We start from the raw sequence: 27727 nt of genomic DNA, 5'->3' as shown, positions 1-27727 counted from the left end.
AACTCAAACTTTTTTGATAGGGGTATTGAAATATGCCCCCAATATAGATATTCTGTTATCCATTATAACAGCACACAAGGTAACATATTCTTCCTGTCACAGATCCTTGTAGTTGTATTGTGGGAGGATAATGCAACCAGGACAAGTAATAGAGGCAGTTTTACAATTCATAGCCTCTGAAGGAGAGATTCTTACAGTATTGAAGTAAGAATTCTGGGTTTCTGTATTCTGCCTTTTCCCATTATGATAACAATTACGCCTTGCAAGCAAACAGTTCGGTGAACGTTAATCATTTGCAAATATTACACTGCAGCAATGGGCACCATTTAATATCCCAAAATGGAAATAGAAAAATGAACTGCTGAATGGTTTCTATCATGCTGTATTGCAGAGCAAAGTACTGAATTTTGGATTTCCCACATAAAGCAGTTAATAATAAAGGTAAAACATGGAATCTACCAAGCAAGATGTTAATCTACTCTCTAAAAATATGGCACATTAGACAAATTACATGAACTGGAGAGCACTTTTGTGTAGGAGTCTTCCCCACATCATTCCGATTAACCAATAATGTTATAACTATTATTGCTTACAGATCTGCCACTTATATAGACGTTCCGACTAGACGGACACCCTGTCTAACAATATGCCCAATAATAGAATACTATTTAACTTAAGCCTGCTCACACCTTTTTGAATTTTGGCTATTCAGACTAAAGGAAATTTAGGATCAGGTGAAACCACACACCATAACGCTGAACCAATAGTTCTCTCGCTAACAAATAAGCACACTGTTTTAAGCTTGTTTAAAACAAGTAAATGCTTTTTATGACAAATAAGGCTGTTCCAGGCACAGCCTGTTATTATAGTGAAAACACAAATTGGCATTATGTTTAAGACTGTAACAGACTTTAGTTGATTATAGCAAAAAAGAAGAAAGAGCAATCACTCCTAAGGGGGGGGGGGGGGTATGTGGCTAAAGAGACTGAATACACAACAATCACCTTGGTGCTTTGCTGAACTGCAGCTGCCATTTCATTCAGCTGAGACTCATGGAAGCTGAAGATCAGTAACCACCAAAGTGCCTAATCTAGTCATTTCAGCAGAATTGTAGCCAATGGTAGTTGTTAGGATTTATGACAAATGTATAGCAGTTTCCCTCCATTGCTGTACAGTCCTGTCTGGAGGAAAAAAATTAAAAGGCTTCCATTACAATAGTCAGTCCACTAGAGAATGTCCAAAGAGAAACTAAACAAATATTTTACACATTACAGACCTTCACACCATTTTAAGAAGGTCATTTTATGCAACTGCCAAAGAAAGGTGGCAATGCAGTATTAAGTCCATAAACACTCTATACAGTAGCTCGGTTTGCAAGTTCAGGCATATTCCAACAAGGGGGGAAAAAGAACTGTAAACAGTCCTATACATTCTGTATAAAACCAGTGCAATCTAAAAATCTGATAGATGTTAACCAGTTATAATGTTAAATTTATCTGCCACCACACCTTCTTGTAGCCTAAAATAAAAAAAAGATATTTTACTGCACAGTGACGATCTCTAGATCATGTTATAGGACCCTGCAATAGTATATAGAAATCATTGTTTGCATATAGCTCAGATAAAGCTAAAGCAACACCTATGATTTCCGCGATGTCCAGCATTTATGAAAGGACACTTTGATAGCTGACCGCTCAGTATCAATCCTGTTCCATCCAAGTGTTTTCTATCCTCTTTCATGGTGTTTTGCAGTCATTAAGTCTCTGAAAATGTCAAGGATGAAATATCTCTGTGGAGTTTTCCTGCAAGGTAGGTCCCCAATAACATACAAGCAAAAATATATATTTAATATCAATTCCCCGACATCCTTGGAAGCCGTACATTTAAGAATTGTTGGCTTCTGATATTTCCTGATTCATTTTCCTGAGATTGCCTTTGACCTTGAGAAACTCTGGTTTATTTTCCTGCTCCTCTGTAATCTTTTGACTCTCCATTTCCATCTGTAATGCAATATAAGATTACTTTAGCAAATAGGAACAATAAATTGTGTCAGCAAATAGAATCTGGCATGAGACACCATAATTTCACATTATAATCACAGAATGCACACATAGTAGCGATACACATATATCTGCCTAACCACACCAGTCTGTATAGAAATAAAAAGCAGCCTTCTATCATTTCCTGAAAGCACTCATTCAGGAATGCCTGAGGATTGTGGGAATCATTTACAAAGAGTTGAAGGACAGAATTGGGATATCCTTGCTTTAAAACATTACAACATGAGTTTCCAATAAGCATATATAGACTAGAGACTAATATAATAGAAGTTACACATTCTGCACCAGGTCTACAAAACAGATATCACCCAAGAAACCAGTATATGGGTTATGACATCTAGTGAAAACTTTGTGCTGTTTTTTACCCAGCCAAATATTTTTTTTTTATTAACAGTTAACACTTTGGCACTTCCGTATAAACAAAATAAAATCGCACAGTTCTGAAAATAAAACAGCCTTTGTGAATCCCAGGCAAGCATCGGGTAGCCTAATATTTATGTTTAGAAGCTAGGCTATACATTTTTATAAGAGAATAATAAAACTGCCATGTCAAAAACACTGGAATAAATAAAACTTAATATACTGTACACATTTACTAAGATGTTAACATACACAGGAGGATGGAATTCCTGGCACCCTACAGAAATAAATCCATCCGTTTGTTGGCCCAATAAGGAGACCCAGAAAGTTGTAAATATACTTGATGTTGCCATTCAGATTTGTAACAGTTACTGGTTCTGAGGCAATGCAAATCTCCAGACAAGGTAAAATGTCCTCCGAGAATAAGAGACCTCTCCTGGGCTTACTTTATGGATGCACCTGAATTATTCAGGGATTGGTTTTATTCCCAGCATCCAGCTATAATGTCTGCTTTGAAAAGACCTCTAAAATGTAAGCCCAGAGCTAAATACTATTACCCAGCTGTACAATTATAGTGCAGTGCTCTCCCTTACTACGCTGCACAATACGGTCACAGTTACCTTATCAATTTAAGCTAATAAAAATTCCTTTCATTCCTTACAAACATCATTCCAGGAGAGGTGATTTTTTCCCTCTGTGGTTACAATATATATACCACCGTTCTCTTTTTGTGATAAAGTTATGAGCTTAAAATAAACTACCAGATTTTTGTAAGATGGCTTGTATCCAACAGCATTTGGAGAATGATTAGCAGGCTGTGGTCTTCCCTTGCTTACCTCCTCTAACATCTGGTGCCGTTTCTGAAGCTCTTTTTCAAACTCTGTCTTTTTCTGTTCTGCTTCTACCTTTTGCTCTTTAATTATTTGGTCCCTCTTCCTTTTCTCCATCACTTTCTGTAATTCTGGTTTGTTTTGTGGGGAAAGTCCTCTGTGAATGACAAAATCTGTAATTACTCCTTACTTTTCACATGTATTTATTCAAAAATAAAGTTTAACCAGAACAAAGAGAAAAAAAAGCAAGGCAGTATTTGACTGTCATAGTGCTTTCAGAAGCATCTCCATAAAAGAAAAATATAAAACTATGATAGTTGAAAAATAAGTGGTTTTGTTACAGTCCATGTAGATAGAATGTCTTAGTCAAGGCAAGCTCCGATAACCGCCAAGAATGCTTCTTCTGTGGATATTATAACCTAGGTCAGGGGTACCCAAAAGGTAGATCAGTATCTACCAATAGACCTTTAGCTGGTGATCAGTAGATCTCAAGACACTGTCAAAAAAATAGCTTGACTAAATCACCCTATTATTTCATGCTTGTTATTCTGATATGAATTGCATTAAAGTGGTTGTTCACCTTTAAATTAACCTTTAGTATGATGTAGACAGTGATATTCTGAGACAATTTGCAATTGGTTTCCATTTTTTATTATTTATGTTTTTTGAGTTATTTCGCGTTTTATTCAGCATCTCTCCAGTTTGCAATTTCTGTTGCTAGGGTCTAAATTACCCTAGTAATCATGCAATGATTTGAATAAGAGACTGGAATATGAGTAGGAGAGACCTGAATCGAAAGAGGAGTAATAAAAAGTAGCAATAACAATACATTTCTAGCCTTACAGCACATTTGTTTTTAAAATGGGGTCAGTGACCCCCATTTGAAAGCTGGAACGAGTCAGAAGAAGAAAGAAAATCATTTAGAAACGATACAAAATAAAAAATGAAAGTCAATTGAAAAGCTGCTTAGAATTAGCCATTCTATATCATACTAAAAGTTAACATAAAGGTGAACCTCCCCTTTAAGGTTACATAAGAAATAGTTTTTTGTTAAATATAGCAATATAAATTACCTTATAAATAACTATAAGATTTAAAGGGATACTGTTATGGGAAAAAAAAATTCAAAATGATTCAGTTAATAGTACTGCTCCAGCAGAATTCTGCACTGAAATCCATTTCTCAAAAGAGCAAACAGATTTTTTCATATTCAATTTTGAAATCTGACATGGGGCTAGACATTTTGTCAATTTCCCAGCTGCCCCAAGTCATGTCACTTATGCTCTGATAAACTTCAATCACTCTTTACTGCTGTACCGCAAGTTAGAGTGATATCACCCCCTCCCTTTCCCCCCCCCCAGCCAAACAAAAGAACAATGGGAAGGTAACCCGATAGCAGCTCCCTAACACAAGATACAGCTGCCTGGTAGATCTAAGAATCTATTAGATCAGTACTCAATAGTAAAAACCCATGTCCCACTGAGACACATTCAGTTGCATTGAGAAGGAAAAACAGCAGCCTGCCAGAAAGCATTTCTCTCCTAAAGTGCAGGCACAAGTCATATGACCAAGGGCAGCTGGGAAATTGACAAAATGTCTAGCCCCATGTCAGATTTCAAAATTGAATATAAAAAAATCTGTTTGCTCTTTTGAGAAATGGATTTCAGTGCAGAATTCTGCTGGAGTAGCACTATTAACTGATGCGTTTTGAAAAAAACATGTTTTCCGATCCCTTTAAGTAATATTTTCCATGGAACAGAATGCTAACAATGCTTTTATAGATGTATTTCATAATGGGACAACATCACTAAAAGTAGACCTTTAGTAGATGCATTAGTAAAGCATGGGCACTCCGGACCTAGGTATATGTATAACCTGTGTATAACCCTTATATCTTAGGTTAACCAGAACTAAGCATGCAGCTTAAAGGAGTGGTTCACCTTTAAGTTAACTTTTAGTATGTTATAGAATGAACATGGCCAATTCTAAGCAACTTTTCAATTGGTCTTCATTATTTAGTTTTTATAGTTTTTTAATTATTTGCCTTTTGTTTCTGACTCTTTCCAGCTTTCGAATGGGGGTCACTGACCCCCATCTAAAAACAAATGCTCTGTAAGGCTACAAATTTATTGTTATTGCTACTTTGTATTACTCATCTTTCTATTCAGGCCCTTTCCTATTCTTGTTGCAGTCTCTTATTCGAATCAATGTGTGGTTGCTAGGGTAATTTGGACCCTAGCAACCAGATTGCTGAAATGACAAACTAGAGAGCCGCTGAAAAAAATCGGAATAACTCAAAAAACACAAATAATAAAAAATGAACCAATTGCAAATTGTCTCAGAATATCACTCTCTACATTATACTAAAAGTTAACTCAAAGGTGAACAACCCCTTTAAAAGGACTGAAAAATAAAGAAATATCAATGTCATATTCCCTTTTTTAACCTGCTTCCACGGTGTCCAAATGGATCATTCAAGAAATGAATTTCCTTTTTTTTTTTTTTTTTTAAAAGTAAACATCTTATTGACTGCTATGGGTTACTGCACTTGGGCAAGCGTTGTGCCTTTAAGTACATACAGATATTTTACCTTTTCTGGTTCATAAGTAGCTCCCGGTGAAGATCTTGGTGATTTCGTGATGTCTTCACTGGATTGACAAGTTTGTGAGGTCTAATTAGTTCTGAGTTATCTCCATCAATGTAGTCAGGTTCAGCCATGATGTTCTTCAAAATCAGATATGGGTCATCAACGTCTGAATTAAACACAGAAGTATCTGTAAACAAGAATAACATAAAGACAAGTTGTTTAAAAACTAGTTTTGAAATCACAAACTACAACAAAGCATAAATAGCAATTTTTAGCCACCACTGTGCAGCATGGACTTCTAAACCTTATATAATATATAACATTTCAAAATCTCTGTCCAAACATTAACTAATATGAACATTTGAGCAAATTAAAATAAAAAAAAATAAAAGGACCCATTTATACAAATACCTTTTAAAAGGTTCAACTCCATTGCTTCAACTACACGGCAATATATCTTTAACTCTCATTGTTAAGAAAGCCAAGGCATTTCAAGTAGCAGAAAATGTTTGTGAGCCATTCAGATAAGCCATGGTTTATTACAAGCCTTATTCATTGACCGCATGTTAAACAAGGGAGTGTACTTCCCCTTTAATATAATCCAAACTGCTAACATGGGTTATAGAAGAAAAAACAGAACTTTTTGTAAAAATTGGTTCATGGGAAAACTGAATAAAAATGAAATGATCTCTCCAGTCCATTATACCTACACTATTTTAATAGATAGGCTGGTGTACAAACAGGGATAAAATAATAATTTGCTAATTAAAAACACAATGTTTTCTAATTTACACAATTTCTACTTAATAACTTCATCAGTTATCATTACATCCTGATCTAGAGAAAACGGGATTAAGGACAGTAATAACAGACAGGACTGCTAGAACACATAAGACTCCCATCTGTGACCACAGTTGAACAGTATTGAAACTATGGCTCCCTTCCTCTTTTAAACATTCACTTTCCCAAAGACAAATAATACTTTGTTCTCCTACTTTTGTTACTGTCTTTGTCTCAGACAAACACAGCAGGAGATTGCAAGAAAGAGTGCGGGCCAAAAACACACCAGTTGGACAGACCCATTGTATACATATCTATTAAAATAGAATACTAATCCTCGTTAACTATTTAAATTAAGCCACTAGTTCAGTAAGTTATTGGACAAAAATGCAGATGCTGTCATTAAAGAATATCTTTATTGTTAAACAGTCCTTCAAAGATCTGTTGGTGAGTGAGAACATTTCCAAACCACAGACCCACACATCATAATGATGCTTCTGTATGTTGAATTCGGGGGCAGGTAACCGTCAAAGTGAAAATGGAAAATACGGTCCACTAAAATGTGCAAATATAAACCAGGGCTTTCACTAACACACACAAAGAATAAGACTGGGAGACAACACAAATGTATAAGGTACTGTATGCTACGTTTGTAAAAATGCCGCAGTACATACCCATTTCTTGTGTATAACAAAACAGAACAGACATCCTTTTAACTGAATAGGACAGGCAATGAAACTAAACGAACTGGCAATGTGCTATTTTATAGTTAGTGTGGGTTATTCATTAACCACTTTTCTATTGGATATTTCCTTTTATGGAACGGCCTTTGAGTCTCTGATAAATATGACTTCAGGTGACGTTGAACGGAAGAACATTTCTTAACTGTGCAGCCTGTGATTAAAAAGGACTCATCATCCAGTCAAATTAATGGACAGGAGTGGCGACGCAGATTATAATCTAGAACTGGAAGATGCTTCATTGATGGGGCATTTAGGGTAAGAAAAAGGAAAGACAATTAGACACAGCAACTAGGGGTAACGATACTTAGGGAGATATATGTGTACTTATATACTGGTAGTCCACAGGTTACGTACGATATAGGGTCTGTAGGTTTGTTCTTAAGTTGAATCAACATGTAAGTTGAAACAGATACATTTAATTGTAGTTTATATTTACATTTAAATTGTAGTTTATAAGTGGAGCAGTGTATACTTCAACATTAGTAAAAAACATTAGTAAATAAACAGCGCCCCTTTGTGGCAAAATAATTACAAAACCTACAAAGCTAATACTGTTCCCTAGTTTGGCAAAATGAGCAACCACAAAGAGCAGATTCCATAAAAAGTATGTAATATTATCAGAAACTGAATAGTGTAGACCAATACATAAGATTTATGGCAATTAAATGTATCCGAACAACCCAGAACAGCCAGCCAGTTCCCCATGTAAATTCTATATGTGGCTTATGTACAGTTCTGTGGCAAGAACCATCATATAAATGCTTCTCTCCATATTAAATCATGGTATTACTCTAGGTATACTGTTTATAGCAGCATTTACTTAATTTAGTTGTAAAAGTTACTTTGACAAAGGCCACCTGAAACATATTTAACTACATTGCTGTTATGCACAGTATTTGTATTTACTTTAGCAGAAATAATATGGCAGTTGGCACTAATTTACTCACTCTATTGGTGTCCTATCCAGAAGCATGGAAATAGGTAAATTATATAATGTATGGCAGAATATTATATACCACTTAAATACTTACTTTCATACAAATAAAACAGTTTTTGTATCCACATTTTAAACAATTGATATGGAGAGACTATAACCAGATGCTTCTAATTAAAAAAAAACAATACAAGCTATCAATGGAATACCAGATGAAAACAGAGGAAAGGGAACATGGAAATTAAGTTAAAAAGGAAAGTCTGCTCTTTTAATAAGACAAAATGAAGTTATTAGGAACAGACAAGGCATGCTAGGCAAAGTACATAATTCATGGGTTGATAATAAATTTCTCAGAAAACTAATGCTGACCAGAAAGCATACCATCTTACTAATGCACTCCCAAAAAGCTAGTCCCACTGCCTGATTGGCCACTCAGTGGATCTAATCAAAGCGATCTGATAACAAGTTAACATGGCAAGGCCCATACAAACCCTCTGGCCCTTGAAACTCCTGACACATATGATGCTGTCTTTGGCTGGTAAGATTTCTGTTCGACCCACTTAATATCTGTATAGGGCTTAGTCATATACTGTACTTCACAGAGATGCTCAGCAAAACATACAAAGAATGGGTAGTAACCATTCACACCCAACAGGAGTGTCTGTATATAGAATGGTTATTTATTTATAGAATAGCAAGTGATAATTACCTTGCATTTTAGCTTCATTTTTGAAGATACTGTACTGACTCTTGTTGAGATGCTGACCACATTGCAGAGGCGGGTTTCAGTATAGAATAGCCATTTACTTTTAGAACAGTAACTGTCCATTGCCATCTTATTAAGCTACAGTTTTGGAGAGATTGTATTAACTGTGCTGTGGTGATGACCAGAAATTAAAGTCATCAGGAAATGGAATGCCCACCTGTAGCTGCTGCCAACAAATGTGGGGTATTATTATGCATTATGGTAAGGTTTATAAACAGAAACAAATCGAAAAAGTGGCAGTTAGGCTAAGGAAGGAGGTTATATTTAGGAGAGTGTGCAATAAGGAAGGTGATGGAAACACTGAGCTGGCACAGTCCTGACAAAAAAAAGTGTCAAATGTCATAGAAACAGAAAAGTAACACTTTACAAAATGTTGCCTAACAGATAGTCCTAACTGAAGGAAATTGCTAATAGCACATTTTCATACCAGTTATGAATGAGATCAGGAACATTTCCCACAAGTTACACTCACAAGTGCAAAGCACACAAATAGATGCAAAGTTGGTCATAACAGGAACTAGGGCCAAGATATGGTCTTTTAATTTAGCAGCAAGCACCAATGCACGCCTCATTCTCCTCTAGTGAACTAGGTCAAGTGCACACATTCATGCAAGGGAACACAGGAATTACAGTCAATTAGGACAGGTCAGCAATTCCATAGTTCCCATAATGGGCTGCATCAGTAGCCACAATTCATTAGCAGCAAGTGAATTGGACACAAATACGTTATTAACGACACGTGCCAGAAGCAATGACGTCCCAACACAAAACCTGGGGCAATAGTGCATGCTACAATTTGTAATCAATGAGAATTTGCTATGTGCAAGTTAAACTTAGCAAACACCCACAATATGTTGGAGTTCTGGGTAAAACCACTAGGTTGTGGTTAAAAACAATAAAAATTCTCTTCCAAAATTGCACATTCCACTAAGTTTTTAAATAAAGCTTAAATAGGCTAAACTTTCAAAATAAGGTTGAATCTACAGTATTTTGTGGGTGTTATGCTTTAAGCTGGCCATAGATGTTGAGATTTTTAAAAGATCAGATCCTGATCGTGGGACCACAATCTTCTCAGAACGATCGTACGATCGTACGAATTTACCATCAACTAAAAAGACCAATTTGCCAGGAAAACAAAGGGGAGCTGCCTGCTTGGCCCTGCAAACATAGAGAGATTGCACTGGGACCGACAAAGATTTTTTGACCTGGCCGATCAATTTCCCAACAGATATCTGCCGAAAAATCATAAGATGTACGATCGTTCGAATCCCACTAACCGCACGATAATTTCGAAGGATTGGTTGGGCTTCCCTAAAATCGGTCGTTCGGCAAGAAGAGTCGTCGCGTCTATGGGGAGCTTTAAAGGAGTAGAAGGAAAGATTAAATCACTGGGGAATGTCTGCCACCCCCCACAACCCCCAGTTATTTTAACCTTGTAACTGATACCCCAGCAGAAAACTGCACCAGCCCAGGGTACTGATAAGAATGCACCACAAAGCAATTGTCTTTTTTCACTGCTCCTTTTTTTCAATTGCCCCAAGCCAAAGAAGATCAGGAAGAAGATCATAGCATGGTGCTCTATCAGAAGTACCCCAGGCTGGTGATGGTTTCTGTAACAAGAGCAACGCACCATGTTATCACGTAAATACCCAAACATTGATTTAATGTTTAATGTGATTTATATTTTGTTTCTCCTTTAATCTTCTGCCATATACACAGCTCACTGCAAATATGACACACAACCTGTAAGGTATAAATGTCCTTCATTCATGGTTACTTACACGACACAGGCTGTTGTGTATTTACATACCAAGAAAAGAAATTGTTTATGAACACAGGATATCTTAAATGATGGCTCCTTTCCTGATAAGCTTCTATGCTACTGCTACTACATCATTCTACTTTACAAATGGTTGATCACAAACCTTGAAAAGAAACTTCCTGCCAATGAACAAAATATCTCTCACCTCAGAATTGTCTGAAACCATAACGGAAAAGCTCACACCCAAGACAATTTTACACACAAGACTGAATGACGTTGCAGGGCCTTTGTCTCAAACACACCTCAGTAGTGTAAATCACAGAACACTTTCCCAACAAAAAATTATTTTCACTAAATAATTACTATATCTAATTTATGATAAAAGGCTGTCTAATGAACAATCTGAGATGCATAATTCCAAAGTAATTTACAGCCCTAACAGCATAAAAACATATTATAAATGTCCTTAGTTGTCAAAAAAAACAAATCTAAGAATAAGTGATATATATTACACCTTTTTGTTGAATGCAGGATCTATATTACACATTTTAAGCTGAATTAATCAACTGCAATTGGTCTTTTTGAAATTTCTGAAATAATAGCATTTCTGTTCTGCGTCTCTCCAGCCTAAAAGTGTAAAAAGTAATTTTAACAAAGTCAGTGATCCCAACGATTACACACTAGGAAAGTAAAAAAACAAGGGTAAACAGTTATTTTTTGTGTTTTCTCTTCAGTTGTTCATATTTATTTTCCAGTCTATCATTCATACCACTCCCTTGCTAGATTCAACCATACAGGTTTACTGCCAGATTGAAGAGGCTGGAAACATTAAATTATTCATAAGAATAAAAGTAGACCAACTGCAAGTTATAGAAACATTTCCTTTTACATGGCATCACAACACAAAGTACATTATTGACTAACAGCACAGGGAGGGCACCCTATGCAGGAAGCATCTGATTAGATAAGCTTCTTGTACAGCAATATCAGATCTCTCCAGTAGCTGGAGAATAAAAAAGTATATTGCAGAAGGAAGCATTTTAAGGAACCATCGAAGGAAGCATTTTAAATACAAAACTCTCTTATGGTGGTGCCTATTGTCTCTATTGCTTGCGTACATTTAATTTCTGATATGTATGATAAATGTGCAACATATTTATAAGTGTGCTTTTGACTGCATCGTATGTATGTATTAATGTATTGTAATGTATTGTAATGTATTAATGTATTGTAATGTATTAATGTATTGTAATGTATTAGTAAAGGTGTGCTGTGCTTGAACACGTAACTACAGGTGTACTCCTACAAAGACGTATTTCTAGGTGTGTGCCGACATTCAGGTACATTTCCACAGTTATGAAGGTTGATTCAGAGATGCAACAATACTCAACGACATTTTAGGTTCAGTGTTTCCACTGTTTTTCACTTTTTAACCATATATGTTGTTGGAGGTTATAACGTGGCACCTAAAATGTAGTATAGCAATAGGAAACATACATAGAACAGTTGCAGAGCACTGTATTTGGAGCATTTTTGTGTAGCTAAACCTAACTTAAAATCTATCTGCAATTCAATGGGAATGCAGAGCAGTTAAAAATGCCTTGAGAAAACCAAGATCCAACTGTACCACTGTAATCCTGTCATAAAGCTGATGTTCCTACCTGGCTGCATTTGGACCTACAAGTTTCCAACTTTTAGTGAATTCTGATCTAATAAAACAGGACTTTCTCTTTCTGATACTGAGCATTAGATTAGAGGGTGGGAATATATATTGGCTTGGCCAGCAGCGGCTCTTAGATCCATTGGGCTAATGAACATGGGTTTATTTTTCGGCTGACACATTTACCAGTGGCTACAAGCTGACCCACTGCCTTCTGCTTCTGTATGCCTGTCAGTGCACACACAGGGCAGGCTTCAGAGTGAATATGCTAAAAAATGCATTTTAGTAGCAAAATCCAATTTGTGCACACTGTCAAGTGGATCACAGGCCAGTTCACTCACATACCTCCCAACGTTCTAGAAACGGAAAGAGGGACAAAAACATTTGCAGCACATAACGCATCAAAATTTTTGGCAACACCCCTTTTTGCGGCCACACCCCCTAATTACCATGCCCATTTTACAAAATTTGCCAGGATATGAAAGTTTGAACACATTTCTGTAGTTTTTATGTTTTATTACAGTTTTACTAATGCAGGTGAATTGCCCTTTAAGCTGTGAGTCTAACTTCTCCCAAGAGACAAAACGGTTACAAATGTATCTTAAGTATGTATTCTGGACTCTCTGCCAAGAGCCAATTAAGTTAGAAGCAGTGTTTCTTTTTTAGCTGTTCAGTGCAGAGAAAAAGACTTTCCAGTACAAAGTCGTGACTGTGGGTTTAGCTGTAAAAAGAGGGACTGTCCCGCTCAAAACGGGACAGTTGGGAGGTATGATTCATGGGACAAAGGAAGTGGATTGGCTTGTCTCTACTGCTGTATAAAATGTCAGTGGAGAAAATGGCAATGAGAAAAAGCAGGGGTGATATTTGGGAGAGAATAAGAGGCAGAACCATACCGGCTGCCTGGACCCATTCTGGATAACTTTGCATTATGCTAAAGTTTTAAGGAAAGCTAAATTCCTTTTTTGCACAGAAGTGATTGGAAGTGAGAGCTTTACTTACTAGTGACTAAAGATATACAACACTAGCGTGGTTATAGAGGCTTTTGGGAATGCAGCTGCTTTTATCTAGGAATTAGCAGAAACATCAAATCCATGTCATTAAGGTGGAAATGATCTATTGCTAGCTTTTTAAACCACTTCTTCACATGAAGGGGCTGATTTATTAAAGGGGAAGTATACAACCTTGATCAACATGAGTAATAAATAGACACGGGGCAGGGACTTCCTTCCTTCTGTATCTCTTACACACAGGGAAGACAAGCCTAAATACATGAATACATATAAATATGTAGAGATTAAATACTGTACCATGTAGTTTTTATATTACAATACTATACAGTGTTACAAATCCTTGAAATTTGTACTATGCTTTCAATAAAGTTGCACGTTCATAGCTGTATGTTGGAAAAAAAAATCTGTGTTTTCTTCTTGAGCTATTAGGGCAAGCTGTAAAACTGAAGCTATTCTGTGTTTGGTCCTTGCAAGACAGAATATTAGCGCACAGATAATTCCCCTGCATAATGGACAAAACAGTTACAGCAAAGGGTGAAGGAGGGAGGCGTTTTATACACTTAGGGGTTATTTTTACCCAAACAATTTGAGTTGTCAAGGGTATTTTTTAGTCAGGTAAAAATATTTTCAATATGTATTATACCCCAAACATGGAAATAGCTCAAATCAATGGGAGAGGTCCCCTAACCTTCATAATGTTCGAGTTCTTTTTCGCCAAAAACTCAATTCATTTTGATGAGTTTTTGGGGTTTTCCTCCCGAATTCTCTGATTTTGAGTTTTGAATGCATTTAAGTTGGGAGTTCATTCAACAAGGTATAAAAAAAAACCTCACAAACCTCTAAAACTTGACCTTTGATGACTAACCCCTTAATCTAATACCTACCTCACAAGTTTGCAGTGTTTAGCTCAAGAAATAGTCATTGGATTATTCAGCATTATTCACATGATAGATAACTCACTCATTTTTTACATCAATAAACCAGGACCTTCTCTTTGATTCATAATATATCAGCTGCTAAGTGATAATATTATAAAAGAGACAATGGATCACTGTCATGCAAATGGGGGTAAGCTGACTGTAAAAGTCCTTCACATTTCTAATGTGGAAGAACAAGGGTTCAGATAAATGATCAAGTGGGGGTGGGCTGCTGATATTTTTTGTAGATAGAATTTCAATGCCTTGCAAATCTTCATCAGGGTTTTTCCATAATTTAAATCTTCATACCTTAAGTCTACTGGAAAATCATGTAAACAATAAATAAACCCAATTGGCTGGTTTTGCCTCCAATAAAGATTAATTATACTCAGTTGGGATCAAGTACAAGGTACTGTTTTATTATTACAGAGAAAAAGGAAATCATGTTTAACAAATTGGATTATTTGTACAAAATAGAGTCTAGGGGAGACGGCCTTTCCATAATTCAGAACTTCCTGGATAACAGATACACAAATTGTTGCCTTTCTTTGGACAGAACAACAATATGAATAATAATATTAACAATTACAACATTAACAACAATAATACTAGTAAAAAGATAAACAACAACAAGAAGTATAACAGTTATTGTCATTAGTATTCATAATAATGTCAATAGTAATGTCAATAACAATAAATTGCAATTAATAAAAATTTGTATTAATAAAGTGGCAACATATGGATGTAAACATCTAACATACAGATTATATATGACAGATAAAGGGGGTAAAGAGGAACCGGCTCAATAATATTGATTGTAGTGGATTTTAAAACTAAAATCTAAAATACTAGATTTTTTTAATTGCATTTTTTACAATTTTTACAATTACCTGAAACATTATCACAAAATCAACTGTAAAAACAAATATTTGTTACAGATACTCAGTGGGAAGCTGCCTTAAGGCCCCCAGAAAAGTTTCATTTATTCCTAAACACCAATTGCTGCAGTTATACTTGCTACATAGGGCCTATTACACGAGAAGCAGGTTAAACAAAATGTACCCAAATATACCACCTCAATGCCTCAGATGTAACCAGGCAAATAGTGACTTAATGCACACCCTCTGGAGTTGCGCCGCAATGCAAGACTACTGGGTAAAGGCCCTGGAGATACTAGTTGAAATGTCAGGGTGTGAAAGTCTAAATGACCCTATACTATGCCTTCTGAATGTACAGATAGGGTTGGGAGTAGATTCCCACATGGCAGTGTTCCTAAGCAAAGCTCTATTCCAGATCGATCACCCTAAATTGGAAAAAGACAACATCCCCTGGAGTTGACCAATGGGTCGCGGAAATGGCTAACCTTGCCAATACAGAATACCTATTAGCAAGGTGGAAGGGCTGCCAGAACAAGTTCCATAAGATCTGGAACCCCTGGCTACTGAAGTTTGCCCCGCAACAGTAATTTAGTTTAATTGGATAAAAAATAATAAAGATAATTGGAGGCATGATGAAGGGGTTCACAGAAGCTCTTTTATTGGATACCTGTACTGTAAACATGTTGTGAAACTGCATATGTATAACCTGATGAATGTCACTAAGTTGTATAACTCTGTCAAACTCAAACTGACCTGAAAAAAAATATATATATATTTGTTCAGAAAACCCAAAGAGTAAACATGAACCATCTATTCACATGCATAATTTGCAGCCTGAATGCATACATTATTAATTAAGAACTGATTTAAAGTAGAATTATTATTAACATTATTAACATATATTTATATAGCGCCAGCATATTTTGCAGCATTGTGGCTTTTATTACTTCTTCAAAGAACAATGAAATGCACGGTTATCTATTAGATCAAACGTATCCTCTAATTAATAGAACATACACAAGAGGGAACATTACATTGGAAATCTATTCGAGAAAAAAAAACAGATGCAGTAATGAAGCATTTTCCACAATACATGTTACAATTACTATAGTTCAAAAGGACATAAAATCAAGGCAAATAACTAGCTCTACGTGCAGAAGAAAGTCACAGTTTTGCAAGTTACCATTTATGTTGGATTTTTTCCTATAGACAGCCCAATGTAACAGTTGGATCTTCGTTTTTGTCAGGATACCATCATTTGCTATGGGAATTAAATACTGGATGTTTTTGGGTTTAGCATTTCACTGTTTCCAATTAATCTAGAAGTTGTCTGAAGGTCACAAGTCAACAGGCAGCAGCTCAGATGTGAATCATTAAAAAAATCCTAGCTGGACAGTTTGAGCACAACAGGCTGCAATAATTTACTCTTCTGCTCATTGCAGGGGTTCATGAATATAAAAACATTAGGCAGGGAACACCAGGCAGGATAAAGGAACTAGGGATGCACCGAATCCAGGATTCGGTTCGGGATTCGGCCTTTTTCAGCAGGATTTGGATTCGGCCGAATCCTTCTGCCTGGCCGAACCGAATCCAAATTTGCATATGCAAATTAGGGACAGGGAGGGAAATCGCATGACTTTTTGTTACAAAACAAGGAAGTAAAAAATGTTTTCCCCTTCCTACCCCTAATTTGCATATGCAAATTAGGGTACAGTTCAGTATTCGGCCGAAATCTTTCGCGAAGGATTCGGGGGTTCGGCCGAATCCAAAATAGTGGATTCGGTGCATCCCTAAAAGGAACTCCCCTTCTTTGTACTGTACCAGTTTAATAAATTACTGGTAATTTTCTATTAATCAACCAAATACTGGGCATGGTTAGTCAGGAAACAACACAATTACACATTTCCTGTATTGCCGATACCCATCTAGGATGGGCACATGCTACCATGAAAATGGCAATACATCTTAGCTATGCTTCCCTAAACACATGGCCAGTATTGTCAAATATCACTGCAACTTAACCTTAATAAAAAGAGATTATTCTCAAATTAAAGAAGCACTGCAATTTAATACTGTATGAAGTATTACTATTATTTATTTCAAAGGAATATCTGAGCTTGGAAAGAATTGCTAGTATCTCACTCTTAATGGTATGGTATTGATTGTCACCATTTTTCAACCAGAGAACAACAGTGGCACCCATGTGCAAATTCATGGACAAAACAGATATGTTTCCATACCACAAACATACCAGTGTGGTTTCAGTACAGATAATCTAGGAAGATTAGAATAAGAGTTCTAAAAATTAAGCCATTTGCTTCCTTTGTCACCCCACTCCACCCCTACTACAGGAAGAGACTGAACTTACTATTATGCATCTCTGTTCATCTGGAAAATGGGAGTCAACGTATGAATTTAAAAAAATAAAGATTATCAATTCTTAAGGCAGAAAATAACCACTCATCACACAAAAAAAAACATTTTAATTCTAAAAATAGTTTGTTCCAATGAGAACCATGAGACAATTTTTTGTCAATAATGTTCCCCAACAGTAATAAGTCACAGGTCAAAGCAGATGTGTTCCTTTCCACCATTCCCACATACTGACACACACAGATGTTTGGATGGTATACTATACACAGAAACTATTTTCCCACCCGTTTATGTATATTTACTCTTCCGTTATACAGAATTGAAAAGAAGAGCCACATGGGACACAAGATTGTAAACAATTGTGTGCAGTTACAAACATTACACTGATAGTAAGGTCAGTGTCCCAGTGCTTTTGAATCTAGAGAAATAGGCCAGTCCATGGATTTGCCCAGCAGCTGCAGTACTCTCCATTTATTCCAGTGGAAAGCAAACCTGTTGGGTAGCAACTCTATAAAAAATATATATTGCAAGTTATTAAAATTAACAGTGTTTTGACCTTTAGATATCTAAAATCATACTTCCTAACAAATACTGCATTGTAACAAGTATCACTCCGGTGTCTCACAGAAGGCTTTTGCTACCTGATACAGCACATCACACTATCATTTGCCCAAGTGAAAACAGCATAGTAATTGTGTTGAGGTCAGGCTAGGGGCATCTCTACTGATGTCCCAGGCAAGCAGCCAATTACTCACATGCCCATAAAACAGATAAGCATGTCTGCTACCCTCCTGCCATTAGTTTATTCTCACTAGGAAAACCCAGCCAGTCAGCTGACATTCCCTTCTGCTCCATGTCATATAGTAGGATATTTATCACATGATCACAAACTTGGGGCTGTTTCTTAATAATAAATTAACACTGATACAACAAGTAACAGAGGAAGAGATAGAAATTGCAAAAAAAGGAAAGCAAAAAAAAAAAAAAGCCGTATTGGAATATCAACATACAGGGGCACATTTATCAAGGGTCGAATATCGAGGGTTAACAAACCCTCGAATTCGACTCTCAAATTTAAATCCTTCGATCGATCGAAGTATAAATCGTTCGATCGAACAATAAAATCCTTCGAATCGAATTATTCGATACTTTGAAATTCAAAGTTTTTTTCATTCGAATCCTTCACTCGAGCTTAGTAAATGTGCCCCTAAATGTGAGCAAACCTTCACATGGATGCACAGATCCTCCGACTGTATTTATTTCACATACACACAGAAATGTATAATTCATAAAGAGACATCCTTGCTGCTTGCAGTTTCGTTATTTATTAGTTTTCGGAGTCTCAGGCCCTGATTTTCCTAAGCAACTCCCTCAGACAGGTAATCAGGTTTGAAGTTACTGGTGGTACGGCCTGCCAAAAACAGGATAGTAGTGGAAAAAACTAGGGACAGCAATACTTGCAACAAAGCCATACTGTTCATAGAAAGGAAAGTTTAGGAAGATCAAGAGAAGATACATGAAGGAAAAGGGACCATTTTATCATACTTCCTTACATTGTATTATACTTTCCTTTCCTGGACAACTCCATGTAATACTTACTGGGATAGCCTCGCCCCAGTGCTCCCATCAGAAGGACCCTCCCCAAAGCTTTAAAAGCCCACCCCCACCCCCACCCTGCTGTCTAGTGATAAGCTTCTAGAAACTGCAGAAAAGGGGATAGGAAACTATGAAATGGAGTTCTCCAGGAAAGGAAAATCAAGTTAAATATGATACAATTTTCCCTTTTCCCTGGCCAACTCCATTTTATACCTGGACATAAAAAGTTAATATCCCCAAATGGGAAGGTAATAGTCCCTCAATAGGAATTTTGGATCCCAGAATGTTATCTATTCCAGATAACTGTAGATCACAGTTTCTTCAATACCCAATTCTACAGAGCACAGAAGGAATCTGTAGTTATCCTGGACCATAACCAATGCCCCGTACAAGAAATCGTTTGTTGTAAAATGGTCCATAACTCCCTTATGCCCCCTACTCCCTTATGCCCCCGATTCTAAACATGAATACTGCATGGTAATTCTAGAGCAACCACAAAAAGATGGTGCCCTGAACACTCTGCAGGGTACACATTTTGATATGCACCACATCCTATTAATGAAAAGTTCGCAGACACCAACTCACATAGATAGACTGCCGCCCTCGCGGCATAGGGTTTATGCTACTTGAATGCTTTGTAATTTGCCGTTCAGATTGCCTGCCTTGCTGGTTGGGGTTTGTTATCCTATTGGTTACATTCAAGACAGGGTGCTTAAAAAAAGTGTCTTATGAAGATTATACTTTTTGACCAAGGCTTCAGTGTTTGCCTTTTGGTAGGGCCCTGGTTATGCCATGACATCTTATGGGCTTTGACATTTTGGTATAGGTAGTAGAGGCTGGAATACGAATAGGGGAAGGCATGAATATAAAGATGAGTAATAAAAAGTAACAATAACAATACATTTGTAGCCTTACAAAGCATTTGCTTTTAAGAAGGGGTCAGCGACGCCCATTTGAAAACTGCAAAGAGTCAGAAGAAAAAGGCAAATAACTATAAAACTATAAAAATAAGAAAAACAATTGAAACATTGCTTAGAATTTAAACAAATACATAATAAAAGTGACGAGTTATGTAAATTAAGTATTAATTTTTTATCCACTAACTTCGGTCTGATTAATACATGAGTTACCAGTGTGCCCTGCACCAACATTTATGCTTTAGCGCCAACTAGGTTACCAGGGGTGGCAAAAAAGCCACCCCTGGTACCTTTCTGGTTTAAAAATTTTGTTCTCTGCACTAGCAATGCACCACCCCCCCCCGACCCCTGTGCAGGAAAGGCATTGCAGGAGTCGTTTGAGGCAGCTCCTGCCTCAGAAACATCCCTGCTGCTTGTCACTTGTCCATCCCTATGGATATCAATGGGAAGCTTGCCTACTTAAAAACACACTTCTGGGACTTTTGGGCAATTTTGTGCAACAACACACAAAACCACCACCCACTGTCTGTTATGGCACCTTCCTGAAGTCAGAGCGGTAAACCCTTTATATTAAAAAAAAAAACAGCTTACAATAAATATAGCGACCTGAAGTTATTTGCCCTTTGGCTAACTTTGTTCCTTAAATAAACACAGTAATTACAGAAAAACTGTTGTCTTTACTCAGGATTCCTTTTGTTTAAAGCTCAGAAAAGCACACTGTGTGAACTATCCAATAATAAGGGAAAATCAGCAGGCAAATATTTCTCAAATTACGTTAGGAGCACTAGTTATTGGCTTCCTTTCAACACTAGATGCAAAATAAACCCCATTTTTTAGGATCAAAACATTTATAGAACTTGAGTTTTTATACTCGATAAAGTCATTTAGCATCAATAGAAACGGATAGGGTCTTTTTTCACAACCGTTGAATACAGAAGGTATTGGTAGTGATAACCAAGCAGATTGAAACAAAGTAGTCTGCCATTTACACAGATCATTTGGTGATTTGCGATACCACTTCCCATTTATAGTAACTTCTGAAGAAGATATAGTGATACAACATATCTGAAGATCAAATCTCACCCGGCAGAGAAAAACTGTTATCATCTTCTTAACAGGATAAGCTGCAGAGCAAAGTCAGATTTCATTCATTTGTAAGAGTTTGTTCATATATGTACTATGTTATATCTAAGTAATTTTTTGCTACTGTTTTTTTATTAGTAGGCAGCTGTAAAAGAGAATTGGAGAAACAAGAATAAAAAAATGCTATATTCATTTGCTTGTTCATATTTTAAAAGTTATTTATGGATACTTCCACATACGGAAACTGTTTAATAAATGCCACTTACATTCAAGTGTTTGTCTATGATAATCTGGACACTATTTTATTGCACACCATGATTATTAATTCAGTGGTGGGTGGATATAGTCATACTGAAAGATCAGATGCTACAAAGGTAGGATGGCAGCAGGGAATACTGGAAGACCTAGAATGTACTACATTGCTATGTAAAGTGCAAAGACTCACTCTGAAAAGAACCAAAAAGTTTGATTATCCTGTGTTGGGGAAATTTTCATAGAACAGACTTTTTTTTTTTTTAACAGAATTTAGAATAGAAACTACTATAAGTGCCACTACACATGAAACTAAATATGTCTTATAACCTCTAAGAACCAAGCACTACCAATAGCCCGGCTGAGAAGCAGAAACAGATGCAAGTCTTCTCCGAGGACATTGTTGCAAAGGCAAAGCTAACAATTTAAAAATAAATCAAGTATTTATCCTAAGACTAATTAACATAGAACTCACAATTGTAATGGCTAAGATGATGATTATTGCCTCAAAATAAACACATCCATCATAAACATAGTAACTTTTCTCTAGTCATTAATTGAGGTGGTTAATTAGACAGCAATGTGAAGGAATAGAGCAAATGACAAACTGGGGGCGGGGGGTAAATATACCTAAAGAGTGATGGGTAAAGGGGTGTGGATAAACTCACAAAAATTAGGAACTTGTTCCAAAAAGCTTCCCATCTTTTGCTAAATAAGCATGAAGGGGCAGTACAAATACATTCACCAGATTACTATGAAAGAGGCACAAATCTACAAAATCTTATTGGGGTTATTTCTTTTGGCAGATTTACCTTTAGAGCACTAAACTGAGAGAATGATTCAGAGACACACAATTAAAAATAATGACTAGGCAATATCAGTATCACACCATTTAATAACAAATAGACTTTTTCGGTAACAGAGTGCATTGCTAATGCACAAACATAAAGTAGTTCCAAAAACACCATTATAACGGACTTCGTAATACAGAACACGAGACAGAAATTTTCCGACAAAGCAATTCAGTCACATCTTTCAATTATTTTAGAATACCAGAATTGGGGGGGTAATGTGAATTAAATTGAATAAATGAAATGCAAGTCACTGAATTAATTATCACTTGGATGGAAATATTTAGCATCAAAATCTGCCCAGCACTAATCATAAATAAAAGTGCATAATAATGAACTTTTTTTTGGAAATTGTAGGAGCATTGTCCCTGTTTTTAAGATTGATACTGCAAAGAAAGACAATATATATTATATATTGGCTGATGTGGATATATTAACTGCAATTCTTTTATATTACATACCAGTCTACCACATAATGCTGTTGGTTCATCTACCTCTGACTATGTTTGGAACTGTGTTTGTAACACTATCCATCAACACTTCCTGTGGTCAGGCCCACAGCCAGGCACAAGTAGCTTTGCAGAATAAATCTTGGGCAAAAAGATCTAAATTACTACTGCCCCCCGACTGGTTAATGAGCGTTGTGTTAAAAAATAGGTTTATTATTTGCGGTGTGACAAATGCGAATGGATGCCAATAATAATTTGTAAACATTTGAAGGAACAGTTTTAGGAAAATCACAAACTAACAAGTGTAATGGACAACCTACAACATATAATCCTACAGATTTTAATAAAATACATCCTAGAACTCCCCATTAGAAGTATGCTGGGAGTTGAAGTTTAGTAGCTCATCCAGGAGTACAAATTACACCTACCTGGTGGAAAGTGTGTAAAATATTTGCCTTTTTAAAAAGAAGACAATTAATGATAAAAATTGCTAAACATAGTTTACAAAGCATAAGTCTCTGCTAAAATTAAGTTGCTATAATATTATCATTGATCGAAACTGCAAGATGTTAACTTTCACAGGGCCTTAAAGATTTATTTAAACTACAATTTATTTTGATTCCATGGTCTAAGGTTCAGAAAGAGAAAAACTGGAGAGAAAAGGTTTTGTGCTTATGCGGAGTTTCCACTGCAGTGCTGGCATTCTGGAAGCAACACGTATCCTGTGACTGGAACATTATTGTGCCTTGGATAGAACTATGCAGAGTTCCCAAAAATGAATATAAGAAAAATTGTATGAAAAATTACAGATCCCATTGATTTCAAGGGCAGCAGTGCCTTAAAAAAAATCCATTAAAGAGCGTATTATATGATTTGGTGACTTTCATAAAACCTTAGTCTTATGGATGAATTGCAATCCAAGTGAATCCCTGCATATATCATTAGATTATAAAGCACCAGGCAGTACAGTGACTGCAGCTATGAGGATGGATTTGTGCCAGCTGATCCATTTCTACACATAACTGGGCTTTTGATGGAGGGAAGCCAGATCCTAATCATCTGCTTACTGTCCGCTCTTACTGAAGGATTTCCCCATTTGATTCCTCTGATTTAAAGAGGTCTCCTCATAAAAAGGGGGTTGTTTGTGTGAATTAACAGTGTGTACTGAGCAAACCAGAATAGTTGTATAGTTGGAATGTAATAAATAAAATTCCCTTGTTTGCAAATGGCCCGGTTTCTACCAGGTGATATAATCTGTGGCAACCAATAACATGTTTATATTTAAACAGGGGACCAGTAAAACCGGACATGACCTGACCGATTTCTATGGGTAATTAGCCCTAAAGCAAACTTTACACCTTTTATTCCATAATCCCAGTTAACTGAAAAATATGAAAAATACATTGCTTTGTGCAAATAATTTTGCCTATAAGCAAATTTACAATAGCTTTTGCATACCAACAAAGTATCCAGTGACCCCACGCAGCAGTGGTAGACACACTTCAAATAGCTGGCACCGGTATGCACTGTATGTAATAAAACTTTAGTCAAAAAGTCATTATTTTTGAAATACAAAAATAAGCCATTTTTAAGCAGGCAATAATACTATGTTATGCACAATAAAAAAAAATTGCAATGTGTTAAATACCAAATTAAGAATTACTCTGCAAAATAAGAATTTTTGCTTTTTTAATAAATATTTTTTTTCATGTATGATGTAATGCATTTGGCTCTATGAGGCAAGCACTGTTTATATCTGATGCTGTAAAAAGTACCCCTGGTGAGGTATAACGATATCTCTTATAGGGTAATTACTTATGTCATGCCAAAATATTCCACTGTTATTATATAGCATTCACATCATGATTCCCTGTTATCAATTTGAAATGATAAACAGTAAATGATATATAGCTTTTCATGCTGTAAAAGAAGCTTATGCACAAGGCTAACAACATGGTCTCATTGAGGGCCACAGGAAAAAGGAGTGCTATTAAGCTCATCACTCATTAATAGAATTGATATTGCCTGATTTATCCACCAAGAGGGTTGGCCAAACTGGGCTAATTTAATCATTGGCCATGGGGTCAGGCAACTGGATCATAGCATGGGCCTTTGTAGACCAATAAAAATCTAGAAGCATCAACAAATGCATGAGATTTGCACAGTCTCCAGCCAGATATTGCTCAGGGGCAGGGTGTGGTGTGACCCATATATGGACCAGTTACTAACTCACTCTGGAATGGTTGTGTTAGAAGCTCCAGCTGCTGTCAGCCTGCGTATTATGGCATTTGGCATTAGTTCTGCTAATCTCAGCCTGCAAAAATAGGCAGTCAGACAACAGCCTGTGTTGCCCATAGCCTTAATGTCTTGTACAGTGGCCTTCCTGAATCTTTTTCTGCCCCTGGGTACAATAAAATTTACAGACAGCTGAGTATAATAAAGTTATTTAAGAATAAATTACTGCTCCCTGATATATATGTATAGCACATTTATGTGATTTTAAGTAACATTTAAATAAAAATAAAGTGTAGGTAATAATGCATCATGTTTATCTAAAACTTTTTATTGGATTCTGGTAGCTTGTTGGCCCAGTTATCATAGACTTCCAGCCTATACATAAACCAATTTTCTAGTGTAAAATATATTACAGCTAATGCTTAAGATCTGGGTTCTCCCAGAGATATTTATTATTAACACACTTATAAAGAGTAAACATATTCCTCAGCAATGAACAATAAATGAGTATGTACATTGAACATAAAAAACTACCAATAACTGATACAAAGGTGAAGAGGGCACTGTTCAAAAGAGTTTACAATCTAAATGTATTCCTTACTTTGGAGCACCATCCCTTAAGGCTGCTTAAAAAAAAATTAAACATTAAAAAATACCATAAGGATTGATTTGCTATGGACATCAAGTGCAGAAAATTAAAAGTTTGCGGTCACGGTAATAAGGCAACCGTTTGTGAAGGGTTCATATAGGAGTGTGTCGTAACATAGTTCATTCATACTATTCTACATGTATGTGTTTCTATTCTGAATATTAGTCTTTGTCTGTGACTTGCCTCTTTTCATGCTCTTGTTAAAAGCAGTATTTATGGCCAGTATGCATATATTATCATGCTTGGAGAACTCAAAAATCTGGATTAGGGAAAAATACACAAGCTAAGCTTCAGTGAAGGGAAACAAATATGAATGGTCATGTCAGCATTCCAACTACACCGAGATGACATAGAGGCAGAAGTGACAAAGAGACACTTGAAGAGTCACGCTGGGCGGGGAACTCTTATGAATAACAGGTAGTTGTTGTAGCAAAGGATGTAGAACTGGTATCTAGGGACGTTCTGAAAAATAAAGCCTTTGTTGAACCCTGAACTAGTGTGTATAAGACTTTCCAACTTAAAATAAAAACATAAAAAGATCAGTGTCTTATGTGAAGCATATGACCAAATAAGAACGTTATACTACAGCACATGCTTTTGGCTATTCCAGCACTCTTGCAATACATGAGACAAGAGAAAGGGGAAAAAATGGCTTCCTGTTCAGTGTTTGGTCAACATTTATTCAAACGGTACGGTGACTGGCCAGCAGTGCATTCACCTTTGGGTGCTGAAGGTAAAGTAGCAGCATGTAGCTGAACAATTCAGAGGTCACATAATACTACATCCGTAGTGCTATCCCTGTCAGAGCACATAGCGAGCTACTTTGTGTATACATGCAAAGCTCTTAAAATGTGAATTACTATAGCTAGTCAAGCTGGGAATCCCTCTACTAGAGAATCCTACAGTGCAGCCATTACCCAGCAAGCCCTAAAATCCTTTTCATTGGCATAAGTATCTGACCTTGCTTTTCCTCACTGCAACAGGATAACTTTGAAGTGGACAGGACAAACTATTTGGCACCCATGCAGAGGTGGAGGCTGTAAATGGAGGGGGGGGGGGGTGCCAGTTGAACATGCCTCTGTGAGATAAACCACAAAAGCAATGTATGGCAATTAGTGGCAATTTATCCAGTGTGAGGTTTAAAAGAAAAAGTGAAATTGCCCCCACAGCTTTATATAGGCATGGACCGTACCACGTTGGTTGGAGGTGAGCAACAGGAGGTAGCTGCTTTAATATGAATTGCTCCCTCATCAACTGATCAGTAAAATATGAGAGTTTAACAACCACAGCCCATCCCTGTGATACCCATCACAGGGTGGCACATACACAAAATGAAATGGGGCCACAGGCAGCTGACCGCTTACAGAGTTCATTGCCTCACAGTGTGCTCACAAGCAGGAAGCATCTAGTCAGGTGAAGAAATGCTTTCTATACCATTAGTGCCACCGCTAGGCTTTTCCTCTGTTCTAATATATATATATATATATATATATATATATATATATATATATATATATATATATATATATATATATATATATATATATATATATATATATATATATATATATATATATATATATATATATACTGCCAGAAAATAACTTAGGAATAAGTAGGACATGATAGGAACTTCACGTTCTTCCTTTTCATAAACATCCCATTTCATACATATATATCCCTCCCAGCATGTCCGTTTCATGTCACCTCCAAAGGTCATACACTAGACAGGGGGGTCGGTGACTGTGTTACAAACACATTGCCCCTGTAAATACCCCATCTGCTATTGTACCAGCATAGACAATAATGTGATAGAGCTGCTGTACTCCAGATAAAGGGAGCACTTACCTCCTCCCAGGCAGCTAACACCCTTATCCCTGGGACAGGACAAGCTCACTCCCCTCTGGTTACTATGTCAGATTTCAGCTCGCACATTGAAGCATGCACCATCCGCTTGCCACACACATCCCAGCCTTCTCTTCCTTCACAATAAGCTCCTGCTTCAAATGAGCAGCCTTGATGGGTGGGGAGAGAG

At 36.6% G+C, this 27727-nt stretch overlaps 1 protein-coding gene across 2 annotated transcripts; it reads right to left on the bottom strand.

Moving 5' to 3' along the window:
- Window positions 1-232: 232 nt before the first annotated feature.
- fam107b.L (family with sequence similarity 107 member B L homeolog) lies at window positions 233-27727 on the bottom strand. Of its 2 annotated transcripts, none has more exons than XM_018252716.2 (4): window positions 27541-27727; window positions 5841-6024; window positions 3257-3407; window positions 233-2000 (listed from the first exon to the last, which is right to left on the bottom strand). In XM_018252716.2, exons 2-4 carry the CDS (start codon window positions 5966-5968, stop codon window positions 1884-1886), a joined length of 396 nt encoding a protein of 131 aa, XP_018108205.1. In that variant the 5' UTR covers window positions 5969-6024; window positions 27541-27727; the 3' UTR covers window positions 233-1883. The 2 variants fall into 2 exon arrangements, with proteins under 2 accessions (XP_018108205.1, XP_018108203.2); XM_018252714.2 differs by lacking the exon at window positions 27541-27727 and adding an exon at window positions 7292-7364.

The sequence above is a fragment of the Xenopus laevis genome, chromosome 3L (genome assembly GCF_017654675.1).
Source record: "Xenopus laevis strain J_2021 chromosome 3L, Xenopus_laevis_v10.1, whole genome shotgun sequence".
NCBI lineage: Eukaryota > Metazoa > Chordata > Amphibia > Anura > Pipidae > Xenopus > Xenopus laevis.
Note: the sequence above shows the minus strand (reverse complement) of the source record. Positions and strands in the feature narration are given on the sequence as shown.

Bases quoted from the DNA above. Each gene is read 5' to 3' on its own strand.
- fam107b.L (XM_018252714.2), bottom strand. From the start codon at position 7,325: ATGTCTGTTCTGTTTTGTTATACACAAGAAATGG. The intron at 6,025-7,291 runs GTATGTACTGCG...TCTTGTTTACAG, and splicing joins TTGTTATACACAAGAAATGG to ATACTTCTGTGTTTAATTCA. The intron at 3,408-5,840 runs GTAAAATATCTG...TGTCATTCACAG, and splicing joins CTACTTATGAACCAGAAAAG to AGGACTTTCCCCACAAAACA.